General features: G+C 36.7%; 1 protein-coding gene across 2 annotated transcripts in view; it reads right to left on the minus strand.

Annotated features, from left to right (window-relative positions):
* The window catches only part of LOC129747707 (unconventional myosin-XVIIIa), a 268,397-nt gene that overhangs the window by 134,593 nt on the left and 117,863 nt on the right, over positions 1 to 15,941 (minus strand). For both annotated transcript variants that reach the window (XM_055742031.1, XM_055742032.1), the window contains 4 exons: positions 12,195 to 12,572; positions 11,943 to 12,129; positions 10,165 to 11,828; positions 9,865 to 10,056 (listed from right to left, as the gene is read on the minus strand). In XM_055742031.1, the coding sequence (XP_055598006.1) occupies positions 9,865 to 10,056; positions 10,165 to 11,828; positions 11,943 to 12,129; positions 12,195 to 12,572 (2,421 nt within the window). The remainder of the gene's footprint in view (positions 1 to 9,864; positions 10,057 to 10,164; positions 11,829 to 11,942; positions 12,130 to 12,194; positions 12,573 to 15,941) is intronic.

Consider the following 15,941-nt stretch of genomic DNA (forward strand, 5'->3'; position numbering starts at 1 on the left):
ATATTCTATTCGCTATTTTGTTACAATACCAGCTCTGTTGGAACAATTTCTATTTCTAAACACAGCAAGAATGATGTTTTTATCAATTTACAACATTCTTTGTAATAAATGTTGGATTTGTGAAAAAAAATACTAAGAAAACATAGATAACGATGTTTTCCATACAAACATCCGTCCAAAAAAGAATTAAATTGTCTGCTGGGCGATAATGAACCTCATCTTCAACCCAGCACTATTTTTGATCACGTTCATCAATTTTGACGAAACTTGGCTTGGTATTAGATCAAGTATTTTTACATCTTTGGGGCAAATTTCAAGTTTTTTAAATAAAAATTGTCAAAGATACAGCAAATTTAGTGAAGCAACTCCAAACTTCCCTTTTTTACGGGAATAGCTATATCTTTGTTTTTCCTCATTGTAATGACTTCAAATTTTGTGGAGTGTTAGTTGGATAGTTGAACTAGATTGTGTGAAATTTTCATGAAAAAATATAAACCGAGAGAGAATTGGCAGCTTGTCAAATTTAGAAGTGGGTGCGCAGCTTCATGCGATTTCATTCTTTTTTGAACGCAACTGTACATGTTTGTATATTACCTACTAATTTTCCGGGTTTTCAATTTTAAACTCAGTTTCTACATTTCATTTCAGTAGCATAACAAAGCAAATGTTTCTTGTGTACCTCAAAAAAAAAAATCAACACATTCTAACCACTTCCGGAATCCGCAGTGCGGAAGCTTCCGTCACAAACAGTTCCTTTTAACCGACAGACAGCACACCAGGTTCAGGTTCAGTGCACTCGGAGGTGTGCATTTCAACAAGACTTCGTTCGATTAAGGTATGGAGCGGAAAGATGTAAGCGGAGATGAAAAATGCCTTTCTGCTCTCTGCTTCTGTCCGACTCCGAGAGGTGATTCCGTCGTCACTGGCTGGCAATACTGACCTACAAACAAACAAGCAAACAATTGCGAAACAAACGGAGGCAACGATAAAAAAACACCAACGTGCCTTTTGGTCAATCAACCTGTTATCTCGATGCGGTTTGTTGCGCCATCCTAATCTGTCCAGTCCAGTCCCCGCGTCGTGATAATCAGAGCGGTTAAAGAGCTTTAACAGGATACATGTATCAATTTTTTTTCTTAATAGCTAAAGTATAGGAATATCATTTGTGGCTTAAGAAAATTTATTGTCGGCACAGACATTGATCGGTATTTTTTAAACAAGACTTTAGGCGATGTGTTGTACACTTTCATTCAGTTTTGTTGGATTGATTTTAAATCATGAGCTTTACGAATTCCATTTTTTCGACAGTCTGTTGCCTCGAATTTATGTGATAAGTCGTCTGAAAGATCGATTAAAGTAAATTATTTTAAACTTAATGAACTGAAAATCAATTTCAATTTAAAACTGAACCATGAATCCCAAAATGAAGTTAAAAACATCTAAGTAGAGTCTTTCATCTGAGGCCCTCAGAGCCAAAGGGGTATAAGTGCATAAATGATCGATTTTGAGTTGCCAAATGGTTTTTTAAATTAAATACCTAGTATATTTGGTGATTTTTTCAGATTTTAAGAATTATTTTACATGCTTTCACGTTCGAAATAAAAATACAAATTCTTGAGAAAATTGTTCGGCCTAGCGGTGAAAAGTGATGTCCCTTTTAGTAGGGACATCTAAAGATTATGAATTTTTTTTTATATAGGTGGATAGAAGGTTAGATGAAATGAAAGAGGTTGAAAATGAGCGGGTAGAATTTATTGAGAAGCATATCATAACATATCAAGTTTTTGTTCCTCACTGGCCTACTACTATGAAGCGGTAGATACAGATAGAGTGTGGTAGATGCAACTCTATCTATCACATTAGTAGGCCAAGCGTGGTCCGCCCCACAAGGGAAAACTTGCAGTGCGGACGAACAAAAAGATGATATGTGATCGCTCAGATATACTCCCTTTAACTCAGAAACGCATCTATCGATGTTTAGTCTTCTCAGTTTGTTATCATCGCGCTTTTGTTACATCCGGGGTTTGGATGCGAAACAGTACGGTCGATAGTCTGATAGTGACCTATCACCGATGCTATGATGTCGTGTTTTTTATTTCTTTTTGGCCAAAGTTATTTCAATTTTATGAAGGATTAATCACCGTAATTTATATTTGTAGATTTAATTGATCGGCCTAGCGGTAGATGCAACTCTATCTTTCATTTCATCTAACCTTCTATCCACCTATATAAAAAAAATCATAATCTTTAGATGTCCCTACTAAAAAGGACATCACTTTTCACCGCTAAGCCGATCAATTAAATCTACAAATATAAATTACGGTGATTAATCCTTCATAAAATTCTTGAGAAATGTATGGAAAATGATGAAACAGAACAACTAAAAAGCGTGTTTTCTCGAAATTAGCTTTTATGCACTTATACCCCTTTGCAGGGCCGTAGGAAGAACCAGCTCATGGGGGGGTTCTAATGACATTTTTTTCCTAGACCAGTTATGCTTAAACAATGCATGTAAAAGTGAAAAAAATGTATATTTACTAAGTACAAATTATTTAGATTGAAGTTATTTTGCATTAAAAGTTATTTAATTTTAAAAACAAGTCCTAGGAGTTGACAATTTTTTTCATGAAGCTTTAAAAAATATGTCAGTTGCCTCCAGAAAAGTTTTTCAATCACTGGTGTGCCAACTGCATCGTTGATAAAAGTCGCAAGTGACACAAGAAATCAGAAAAGACTATAATCGAAACAAAAAAGGATTTTGAATGCTTTATTAAGAAAAAAAAAACTTTTTTTCTTAACTTATTTAAAAAAGCAAGCAAATTCTTTCGAAGCACGAGCATAACGATTTTAAGCATGGGTGAAATGTATCAAATATTCTAAAATAAAAGTGGAAAAAAAAGGTTACGGTTCAAATAAGGAATATTTTCTACTCTTGTAAACTCCATTAAAATTTAAGATTTTATTTAGAACCATTGATTTTGAAGAATTTGCAATATATGTAAATAATATTGAATGAAATTTCAGCAGAAATTTAAACCTGAGGATAAGAAACAAGTTCATAATTATCATTTATTATTTTATATTTCACAATTTAAATCCTATGATTAAAGTTTTCAAAATTAAAATCTAGATTTTTCGAAAAACAAATTCTTCGAAATGAATCTAGATCTTATCTTTTATATGTGCTTTTCACCAGGTACTAAACTGACTTTGATTGAATCCAAGTTTTAATTTAATTTAATTTTAAATTTAAAAATTTCCTTCAATTTCAATCCTTAAAATAAAAAAATAAAATTTCTCATTGCTATTTTAATATTGAGTACAAAACTTAAACTTGAGCTAAATCGAATGTCAATCTTGAATTTTTGTTCCAAGTCTGAATTCAGCATTATGAACCTGTTTTCAAAACCTACAACAAATCTAAATTTCAGATAAGAAATCCTTTGAATTTAAAACCAAAAAGCAAAATTTGTATCAGAAGCCTTAATTTTTTTTCAATGATTAATTCGTAATTGAATATGTAAATTAAACTTAAATTGTGAAAGATGAAATTGTTTCACATTTTTCAATTAATTCTGGACTTATGAATTTTTCTTATGTTTCAACTTCGCATATAAATTTATGAAAAAAATTTCAGATCCAAATCTTAAAAATGGTTTGAATTTTAAATACTGAAAGTGACCCAAACTTATAATCAAGTGAAATACAGTGGATACTTACTTGATATTTTTTCGTAAGTTTCCGGGCTGGGCAAATCCAGGCAATTTTATCTTAAAACCATGAGGGCGAAATAAGGGCATACAGTTCCAAAAATTTTCCCTAAATCCAGTCAATATGCAGGCAAATTTCGGAATTATTCCATTAAAATCAAGATGAAGACCTTCGATCGAAGTAAGCTGCTGTCGAGTGCGGTCGATTTTCTCTCACGGTCCTGATTTTTCGCGTTTCCTGTGGTTTTGCCAAGATAAGTTTTTTCCTCGATTTATTGTGTAAATGTATCAACTTAAAGTGAAAAAACGCGGATTAAACGAAACTTTTTTAGAAAATTGGTGGCTTTTGAAAGAAGTGCATAAATGAAAGTTATGGCATTTGGCAATTTTTTGTTTATCATGCAGTGCGAGAAACGTGTTGATTGCTTGTTTTGCTGAAAAAGGAAAGTTTAATAGTGCTTAAAGGGAAATTTTCTTTGGGTTTCAGTGTTATGTTAGTGAAATAAACTAAATGGAATTCATTCATGATTCTTTTGAATGTGTTTATTGGATATTTTAAAGAGCATGTCAAACCTACAAAATCGGAGATAAAATCTGATTGCTTTGATGTGTTTTTTTTTTGCTGGTTTGGTTCCGTTTGGATAGAGTGGCTCATTTTGATAATGTGTATAATAAAATGGGCCAAACAAATTTGTTTAGTATTGGAATTTACTTAAACGAAAATTGAGTGCCACCTATGGATTGCTCAAGGGTAAAATCAGAACCAAGCATACCCGAGTTGGAGTCATCAAGTTTATCCAAGCTAAGTATTTTAGTATTAAGATCTTTCAATATGAATAGTTTCTTCCTCACGTATTTAGCCATAAAAGCTTACAGTTTTTAAAATGGTAGAAAATGACCCATTTTTCGCGAGTCAGTCATGCATGTGGACTTTCACAATTATTCCGCAAAATCCTTTGGAAGAGTTGATTCCAAAAGATTTTGTGGTGGTACTAATTTTTTCTCCGTTCTTCCAATATTTATTTTCAAGAGCGAGTAAAGGCGCTATATCCAAGGTCGATGACCAGAGATGATGGTGCACAATAATCCAAAACATGTAGTTTGATTAAACTTTCAGTAAAGTAATTTTTAAATTGCAATTTATCAATTGATTCATTCTATACTGCAATGTTTTGGATTTCTGTGCAGAAAAACCTCATTTCCACTCACAGAAGGACGCCACCATCAAGGATCACATTAAATTTTAGCAACTGTGCTTCCAACGTGAAAACTTCAAACATTTTAAAATCATGGAAACGTATGGTACTATTGTCCACGTTTCTTCCTCCCTGTGTTCCAGTTGTCTCTGCGTCCAATACTGCACAGTGGGCCCGGCCGAGTTAAGATGAGTAGTAAATGTACTATTACTTCTCACCAGGATGCTGACAAGATCTGGCTGTGTATGTATCATAAGCATAAGCATATGCATAAGCATATTCCATTATAATCAAGATGAAGAACTCGTGGAAAACTGTTTTTATTTTATCGAAACACATCAGCCGATTCAGAGTCATATTAAGGCTACCAAAAAATTGTTTATGTTTATATTGACAAAATTTATTTAAAAAAATTATTTGGGCACGAGATACATAATTCTAAGGACTGAACTGAAATTTTCGTTTGATTTTGCAAATAAATAGAGTGAAAAAATCTGGTCAAAACCCGGACAATCTGGTAAGCTTAGCCTAACTTTGTTGGGATTCACTATTTAGGACACAATTACTATCAACAAATGAGAAACTTTTTTAAAAACTGTTGTAGAATTCTGGTCCTGGAATGAAACTCAGATTTTTAAAACGTTATTATCGAGTCTTAAACTGTCGATTAAACCGATTTTTTCTTTTAAAAATGCATTTTTAATTATTTTTTCCATCACAATTTCACTAATATCAACAATACTGTTGATCATATGCAATAGTGAAGTTCGGATGATCGATAGAAACATTTATTCACCTTTAATATACAAAAAAAAAGAGATTACATATTTTTTACAGTCCGAGATATTTGAACATAAGTAGGTACAAGTACTTTTATTTTTATTTTTCGAAAATTTCCTATTTGCAGCATAAATTAAAAACTAGAGATTTTTTTTTTTTTGAATTTCAGTTTACACAGTTACAGTTACGATTTTACATTAAAAAATTTGGGTCTGTCGATGAAGTTAACGATTTTTTTTAAATTTTGTAAACTTGTGTAATTAGAACATTGCTTGTTCAATATTAAAATCATTGTGTTCAATAATTGGAACAAAAATAGTTTCGAATAAAAAAGCTGCCATGAGGATTTTAAAATATATTTTTTTGCGAAAAAACAATAGGTGTTTTGAAGAAAACCTAGCAATGGCTTTTGCTAAACCAAATCGAGCAGTCGAGTAGTCACTTTGAGCAATTGCTGCGGTTGCTATGAATAAAGTTTGTTTTGACAGCTGTTTTCTCTGACAGAATCTTTTACTTTTAGAACAAGCTAGTTTGGTATAAATAAAACCCAAATCTGAAGCCATTGCTTGACAAATCTCCAAGCAATGGCTTTATTTTCTAAGCATTCTCGGTAGCAGACTTTTCTAATAAAAAATTCTTTTATAACGCCATAAATTTATCAAATTGGCAATACTGCGCTTCGAAACAATTCTAATGGGCCTTTCCAACATGGATAAACCAAAAAAAGTGTTAAACCCATTGTTTTTCATATTTTTGGCGTTGTATGGAATGATTCGTCTTATATGAAATTGAACAAATCGAATAGCAAACATTCCAGATTACCGGGAATGGTGGAAGAATTCCCAACTGGCCCGAACTTGGAATAACATTTTAATAATTTTTAACGGTTTTTTTTTTTAACTTTTAACAAAACAAACATTTTTTATTGATTTTAAAGCAGCTTATTTTAATTGGTAAAACATTTTGTTTTTCAGGTGAACAAACTGTTTCTCACTCGCTAGACCAATTGAAATTGTCCTATCAACAAACGAACATTTCAACCTGCGCTTTTTAGAGCTTGGCATGCATTACCTTAAATACTTTCCGATCGTTCTTACCCGTACCGCTGAGATCGTGGCCGTTTTAGCCGTAATTTTTAATGTTCTGATCGTTTTATTTTAATTTACTTAAGAAAACTACAGATTCTGCTTGTTGGATAGCTCTATTTTTCAAAGCAAAAGCTATGTTCTAAAGTTTTGGTACACATCCGCTTAGCAAATGTTTATTCATACCAAACTAAGCAAATGCTTTGAGCTTTTCCTTTGCTTGATTTCGAGCTAAGTAAATGCCACCGAAGCAATTGCTAAACCTTATTCTTACCACTAAATATATCGATTCGAAGCTGAGAAACAAACTTTAGAGCTACACTATCAAAATTTTATCCGAAAAACCTTTCGTTATTATTCATTGACCACAAATACTTTGAATCCCAAAAATGGTATTCAATCTAAAGTGTTCTTACTCTGTAAGGAATCAGATATAAAAAAAATTAAAAATTTCATTAGGTTTTAGATCGTTAATTGAATATTTGATGCATTAAATTGTTTGAGTTCTTTTACAGTACTGAATTGAAGTAAAATGTGAAAAAAATCGAGGACATACATATATGGGCTTGTAGGTAGTAGAATGTTAAAAAAGTCATGCATTAAAGGGTTAAAATGATGTTATGAAGCCCAAGACACTGCTTTTTTCTAATAACAATTTCATATTTTGAGCAAAAATCATAAGAATTGTCGAAAGTTCGTCGAAGCCAGCAATACATGTAGACTTATGTTTTAGAAAATAACAAGTTTTTGTTATTTTCTAAAAAAATCCCTTTAAAATTAAAAAAAACCTATATTTAACAGAACGGAAAAGAAGAAAAAAAAGATAAGAAACGTCGGTTACTTTTTCGGAGAGTCCTTGAACATTTGTAGCCTTTACTCGATTTAAAACTTTTAATTTGGATATCTTAGTGATATCTCACAGAGTTGCCTAAATTTCAAGGCTTCTCAAATAAAGTTTGATTTGTTTCTAAGATCGAAACTCTACGTACTAATCCTAGCCCATTTTAAACATTTGTTTAGTATTATTGACACGAGACCGCTGCAAGCTTTGTATGGAAATTTCAAATTTAAAAATTTATTCTGTCTTCATTTATCGAAACTAATTTGAATTTTATATGTGTATTTGTTTAATAAAGAAATATTTTCATTTTAAACGCACTAGAGATGTACTAGAAAAATACAACATTGGATGAAAAATGTTCCTTGATTCTATCAGTACATTCCTTTTGAATAAACCATAATCCTAAGTTGTACCTAAGAAAAAATGTTTGATGTTTTACAAAAATATTTTTTTTTTCAAATATTTTTACTTTGACTGCTAATTTGTAAGCTGGTGATCCGTAGGATGAAAATAAAAAATCGCAAAAAGCTGCTTTGCACAGGTTGAACCTTGACAAAAACTTCTTATTGGATTAACATTTTTTATTTTATTAATATATTTTTTCCAAAAAATACTTAACTTCTTCTCATGTTAGCAAAAATGAAGCTCAAGAATAGACAAAACAATAATTGAGAAGAAAATTTACTTCAAGTTCATTTGAATTTTCTGAATAAATTTATATGACACAATTTCTTCTTCCATACTTATTTTCAAACAAAATTGTTAACTCGGAATCATCCAAATAATCTCATATTTTACACACATGCTTGGTGACGCAAAGGGCATCGAAAAAATCTACGGCAGCCAAAAGTCAATTTTTGCAGCGTTCTTATTCAAATAGATAATTTTCCGACTCAAGAAAATCAAAATAATTTATTTTATTAAAATAGTTTTAGGAATTTGTCGAAATAAAAAAAAGGAAATGGCCCCTTCCCCCCATTTTGAAACCAAATAAAAAAAAACAGTTGACAAATTTAACGAGATTCTTCAAGACATAAAAACAACATTTACGGAAGCTATCATCTATTATTATTCTTTCCCGCAAAGGAAAAGCTTTCCAAACACCTCTAAAAGCACGTGTACCGTCCGCTTTGACTTTGACATACAAACACGTGTGTGAACTTGGAATTCTTGAACCAGGGCGGAAAACTATCGGAAAAACACTAGTAAATAAGTAGCTATTTGCAACATCTAATCAGACAACAACGGTAGCAAGGTAATTATTTATACACATCGATAGATACCGACGTCTGGTGTGTGTGAAATTTAAGCCAGATCAATGTTTAGAGAATAGAGAGAGAAAAAAAAAACTCATAAAATGCACACAACGCATCGATTTAATAGTTATGCGAATAAACGGACAGCTCTTTTTTGTTACGAGAGAGAAATAAAACAAAACCACAACTTTGTACCGACTTCAAGTGGGAGATCATGTCGATGGGGCGGTTCAACGACACCCTGAACTTGTTGTAGATTGCTACTGCTAGAAGAATGCGAATTAGACGGGAGACATGTACCTATTTCTCGGTTCGTTTGTTGACGTTCGTTTAAGTCTTTCTCGATTCGGACCGATGTTTTATTGGCTATCATCGGAATGACAAATCTCATAGATTGATTTTTTCAATCATTGATATGGTTAATATTTTTATGGAAATCATTCATGAAAATTTATATAGCAACATTATTCATGCTATTGGTAAAAGAGGTTTTAATTTTTTTTAATTGGTTGTAGGTAGGTACGTACCTATTGATATATCTTGAAACAAATTTAGCTTTAAATATAGGTACCTACAAGAAAAAGCAAAAGATCGTTCTATTTAAAAAACAAAAAGAAACTGAATTCATTTCTATAGAATTATTCTATCCGAGATCTCATTAAAAAAAGTAATATTTTTAAAAACAATGAAAACTCCGTTAGTATTTCAAGCTCATTACACGATATTCAAGGCACTGGTGAAATGAACGAGATGAACAGTACACCGTTCGATATCTAACCGAAGTGCGCCTGAAAGGTATGCAATAAACACCTACTCTGCTACAGCATGTCGTCGCGCGACATCTTAGACTTGTCGCACTACATAAGGGATGCGTATTCGAACGATACAACCTCTGCAACGTCTCTCGGAGTTGCACAAGTTGCAATGCAACACATAAAAATCACCTTCCAGAGTCGCATATAGCCGGAGATAAGAATATGTATCACTTTCACTTACCTGACTAGGGCCGATTCGATAAACGGACGAATCGATTTCGTTGTGGTTCAAAATGTTCTCCACGGTGATGTCCCCGCCGAGGGTTCCGTCCGCCAGGAGACCGAACCGTCGAGTGAATTCGGCCAGCGGTACGCTCACCGGAAATCCGAGCCTATGCAGTCGGGCGAACTCCAGTATCTGCGATCCGCGCAACTGTGAGAATCAAAATAACAATCGAAAAAACATGTTATTATTTTCGATGAGGCGCGCTATCACTTGATGCGATTCAAAGCGAAAAAAGACAATCAAAACGAGTCTTACCTGGCTTCTCAGCAGCGGCACATTGACTATGTCTTCGTCGTGTAGGGCTTTGGCATTTTGGTTCATGTAGTTAGTTGTACCGGCGTTGTGTTGCAGAAGATAACAGTGAACAAAGTGCGTGCCGGTGCGCCGCAAAGTATCGATGATGCCATCGACAGTGAACTTGACCTGCAGCATCACCGAGTTACGTTTTATGCCAGCCGAGGTGAACGACCTGCGGATGCTGGAAACTCTTCGGAGTGATTGCGTTCCTTCGGTTCCAACAATCGAACCAAAATACACGGTTCCCCCACTTCTAGTGAAACCTGTCGTGAAAAGACTGGCGATTTCAGCTTTGGTACTGTCCTGCAGTACGCTTATGGCGCATTTAGTGGAGGCATGTTCGTGGCTTGCCTTTAGCCAACCCGACGAGCTGTAGAGCACAGGGTTTGTACCCTGGAGATGTTGCAGAATAAACTGACGCGTGCCAGCACCCTTTCGAATCAACATTTGACTTTCTCGATCTCCATAACTGGAGAATAAACGATCTATAAAAGTGTCGTCACTGGAATTGGGATACATTCCTTCCTCATCCAGCAACCAAAGCAATCCGCGTTTGTCCTGATCCCGAAGATTGCTCTGTGACGTTCGAACTACGTGATTCTGGGGAGCTTTGTCTAACAAATTCACTAAAGGACCAGGATTGCTATCATGTAAAACTCCCGTATCAACTTCAACTAATTCTTGGGCGTAGCGATTTCTCGGTGCGACTAGTGTAACGTGATGGAATAACAATTGTAAACGCTCCTGTAAATAATTGTGCCTCAGATCTGACAGAGAAGCACCCGTTTGTTGGCCACAACTGGCTGGGTTTTGGAAACCCGGAGTATCAATGAGAAGAATGGAAGCGATAGTGTTGTTTGAAGTACTGATTGCTTTGTTAACAAGTGCAACTGCTGCGGCCATCACTTCTGAGTATAGGCCAACCACCAAACCCTCGAGGCTATCGAGAGCTGCTGTCAATACTTCCGTTTGTTCGGACATCGAAGGTGATTTTATCGGTGAACCTGGGTTCGATTTGGGAGTGGCATTGGAGAATGCAGCCGTTGTTAGATCATCCATTGAGATACCCAACAGATTAGCTGCTTTCCGGGCGGCCGAAGGATTCGCAAATTGAACTCGAGCCGTTGCACCGGTCCCAACTACGGCGCAATTGGCACTACCCAGATGAAATATAGCAGCCAGCACATACCAAAGTGCTTTCACTGAAGCTTGATCCACATTCAAAACGCTGAAGGCCTGTTGTAATCGAGCAAAGTCGATGGAAGCGTTCTGCTTGTCCTCTAATTTGGTAGGCAATGTAACGAACAGGTTAATTTCATCGAAGTTGATATTATCCAGATACAGTTCCTTCTGCAGATGACCTTCGGCTCCAGCTAACAATCGACCGAAAACGTGGAATGTAAACTGCTCCTGAGTACTTCGCCTTCCAGCGCGTGATTTTTCCAGCAACAGAATCTGAATCGATGCCGACCCAATTTGGCCACAGTGATCAAAGTCTAAGCTTAGAATTTGCGTGAACCGGGTGGCATTTGCATTGAGGCTAGTCTTAGCATTACCAAAAGCTTCCAAAATAGTGCTCATCGCAGTAACGCGCTCCGCCGAGAGTATTTTGTTGGCTGATCCTGGGGGAAGAAAATGGAAATCATATTAGAAAAATAAAATTATATTACATTACAAGGCTATCGTTACTCAATAAAATTACAATTACAATTACAAATTACATTGTAACAACATACCTGCGGCTAGAGCCAAATAATAAAGGGCGTGCTTGAAGCTGGTAGTTTTCCCGGAACCAGAGCGACCCATAAAGATGAGACTCTGATCGCGGCGTGTTTCTAGCATCGCTCGGTAGGAAGTTTGTGCCAGGGAAAACACATGAGGCGGCATGTCTTCTGATTTGCACCCGCGAAACATCGACACCACCTGAAGACGATAGATTGATAAATCAGTCAAAAGAAAATGACAATTTAGAACAAACGCAACTTTACCTTTTCCGAATAAAGCGATAATGGCGCCATTGGATTTACCACCATCAGGACCGGGCCAGCTCGAGTGTGAATCAGATTGCTCGCGTACCGTTGTCGCAGAACGTTCAAAACCGAGGCTTCGTTGAGGTGCCGCAACTGACAGATATCCTCGACAAGATCCAGTGAGTCAGGATTGGCCTTCTCGATGTCGTCCTCGTCTACGCTTAGCTCTTCGCCGTTGTGCTCCAGCTGGACGAGCACCTTGCCCGGTTCCGAGGTGATGCTGTGCGGAAGTTTGGAAGCTGCCGTGAAACCGCCCCGATGGATGAGCCATATCTTCTCGACGTCTTCGTGGCCGTTTTCCCGATCGGTTGCACCGTTCAGTTGGTTCGGTTTAATCTGCAAAAGGTAAAGAGAAAAATGTTAGTTTGAAGTGCGGTCGAACTAAACAGAAAATAGTGTAACTGTATTCGGCGTATGGAAGAAATTATCAATGATATGTGAGATTGGAAAAAATACAAGAATATCGACTTCCATAAGAATATATGAAAAGGTTTGCCAAATCTTATAAAACTTTAACTAGAATTGCTGGTCGAGTTTATTACATTATTAGTTGAAGTTAAAAATGATACTCATACAAAGCGAATATTATACATAACTTATAATATTTTTAAATTTCAAAATATGGAACAAAAATGAAGTGATGCCCAAAAATATTTTATATATATTTTTAAGATTGCCTCGAATGAGAGTAGGCTGTGGCCGTGAACGACGGGTGTGATTTTTTTTCGCTGCCAATTTTAACTCCTGGAGAAAAATCATTTTTTCTTGTCATTTGTGCTGAAAATTTGTTCAAATGTTAGAGATTCTCAATCTGTTTTCAAGAACGTCCGGAACGATTACCACTTAACAGTTAACAGCAGGCAGTAGTGTCCTCTGCAACCAATGCTTCGGGAAGTAACTTCAACGCTTCGCAACAGGCCAGTTTATTATTAGCTGACCAAAAGGGCTAGCTACAACAGCCCTCGAATTCCTGATCAAGCCACGGGGATTCTGGTGAGGATGTGCCTCATGCGGCCTTTTTCTGGTTGGCTAGCAGAGCACAATTACGAAGAACCTCGGATCGACTTTGACGAGGGGGTGACACTAATCAAGGAATCCAAAATACCGTGTAGTGTGTACCCGAAGAGGTGGTCGGCCAACAGGAAATGCTACTGCGGGATGTCTTGGGGCTCGAAGATCGTACGTGGTGAACCGGGTGGCAATGGTGCTGCCGAACCTTCAATTTCGGAACTCGTTGTACTTTTACGCGTCCCAAATGTTGCTGAGCAATTGCTGTTGCTCGCAAGGTGGGTGTTGTTGGTCATTAGCCGTTTCTCAAACCCTTTCACACGTTGGTCAACCCCCGGTAAGTGCAAGAAGAGCGATTGTTGGCAAATGGCGGATTTGGCTTGCAGGCTTGCCCATTCCTGTCTTTTAAATATTCCCGAAAAATATCCCTTTCAACATGTATCCTTTTCAAATGAAAAAGAGGTAAGATGTTAAAAGTGTTTTTTTTTCATATGTTCAAAATAGCTTAACTCTATTATGGGGTTCAGCGGGGGGTTGGACAGGACATCAAACGATCGGAAGACTGATATACAATGGATTGTGGGTTCAAGCCAGCCGGAGTATCTCGACAAATTTAGAATCATGAGAAGGTTACTTAAGAACCTTTTCAGAATTCTTTATTTGTTTCGAACAGTTGGAAGGGAGTGAGATGAGTCAAACCTGTCCCAAGCCAGTGGTAACGGACCCCTTGGTTGTACTGCAATTATTGTTGATGAGTTAAGCATGAACAATATTTGAATATGCGATCGAGACTTCCCGTACCGCCTCGGGTCGAAAGACCTATCAGCCACTGGTGGGTTTTTCATACATACATACATACATACATTTTTAAGATTGCCTCGAATGCATTTCACTGATCTTTGAAACTGACATACCAATTCCCAATTTCCATTAAGCTACGCATCTCATTACAAACTCGCATTTCTCGCAAGCTGATTCCCAAGCAAACGATTCAAACGGACATGGCACGGCATTATGGACATAAAACAACGATTTCCATTCGGCGATCGTGGAATTGTGTTACCACTTCTATTTCCCCCCTTTATTTTGTGTCATTAACGCAAGCAATTGACCACCAGTCAGTCCCCAAGATCCTCGATCAAGGATTATTGATCAAAATAATAATAATGATTCAATTCAACTCTAATAATATCATTTTAAGACACCATTCAGCCCTTTATATCATGTGCTCAACATTATAATAAATATTGGATAAGAATCAATCTGATTTATACTCTATGGCTACAATAAGCTAACGTTCACTTACATGTATAGTCGCACCTATCTATTGAGCACCGCTGTAAACAAATCCACCAAAACAGCTGACGCTCGACGGGGCCCCGGACTCCTTCATTCGTTTCACACATGCATGCACTCTGCTTCCATGCAATTCAGTATACTGCTGCGCTTGAGGGCACATGCACTCTCTGCCTCGAATCAGCACCAATACTGTCTTGAGTAATTTCCAAGAGGCTGGTCTTGTTTTCAAAACAATCTCAGCGTCGGCGTCGTCACTGTCTGCCTCCAAGCGATTACACTCACACTAATTGAATCTCCTCTCGAAACGCTCGAAACATGCAATACTTCCTTGGAGCGTTTTTAAATCCTATTAGAAAACGCTGTCGTAAGTGTAACTGTTTTGGACTTGCCTCCATTCACAATAATACAACGATCATGCTCCTATGTTATTGTCGTCTTTTCCACTTTCCGCGTATTTACTGACATTCTCCATCAGTTCGGGGATCAACAATTTGTTGCCGACTTCCAGGCGTTTCCTGATGCGGCCAGCATATATTTTGAAAGGCCCTCTGATGAGGACCTTTCTTTTCTTGCTTCTAGATTCAGCAAAACTGGCTTGAGTCGATAGGTTCCTTGCTGGGAAACGAATGCCTTTTCGATCGCCTTTTCCTGATGCCTCGAAAGTGTTATTTCAGTGGAATGTTTCACTGTATGATGGTATTCAACTGTGTACGGTATGTGGTAATCTTTCTCCAGCCTGTCTATGTTTTGGCCAATCCGAGACCGTATGTAGCCGAATGGTTACGGCGATGAAGGTTTGGATTACGGAACCTGGACTGATTCTTTTGTGATTTGTGCGTTCGCCCGACTTGCTTGTGGTCATGAAATGAGATTCAGTCAGGACACGCTTTCTGTCTAGCGTTCCGGCATTCAGTGGTGTCTCTGTTGAGGTCGATTTGTGTTTCCCGATATTGAAACCAGGCTTGATCTAAGCGTTTAGGCCACAAACGAAGAATCGGCTTTGATGGTTATTTTCACAGGCTGAGATGATCTTATTTGGTAGCGGAAGTGATTTTGACAGTTCGTTCCATGGCAAATGTGCATGTCGTGGTTGATTTTAGCGGTTCATCAGTGTGGTTTAGTTTTAGCGGTAGATTTTATATGATACACGATTATTTCGTTTATGCAATCTGCAGCTAATTTAGTTCCAGCGGCAAGTAATGTTACACAACTCCTTTGTAACACCAAAAGAAATTTTCGGGAATATTAACAAATTCCCGAAAATTTCGCTATTTCGCTGATCACTACGGTTTGAATTGATTCGACAAAATTCTCCATTTCGATTTGTTGGACCACGAATACAATTCGCTGACGTAACGTTAATGGTGTTGTCACTGATTCGACAAAATTTCTATGTTT

The sequence above is a fragment of the Uranotaenia lowii genome, chromosome 2, assembly GCF_029784155.1.
Source record: "Uranotaenia lowii strain MFRU-FL chromosome 2, ASM2978415v1, whole genome shotgun sequence".
Taxonomy (NCBI): domain Eukaryota; kingdom Metazoa; phylum Arthropoda; class Insecta; order Diptera; family Culicidae; genus Uranotaenia; species Uranotaenia lowii.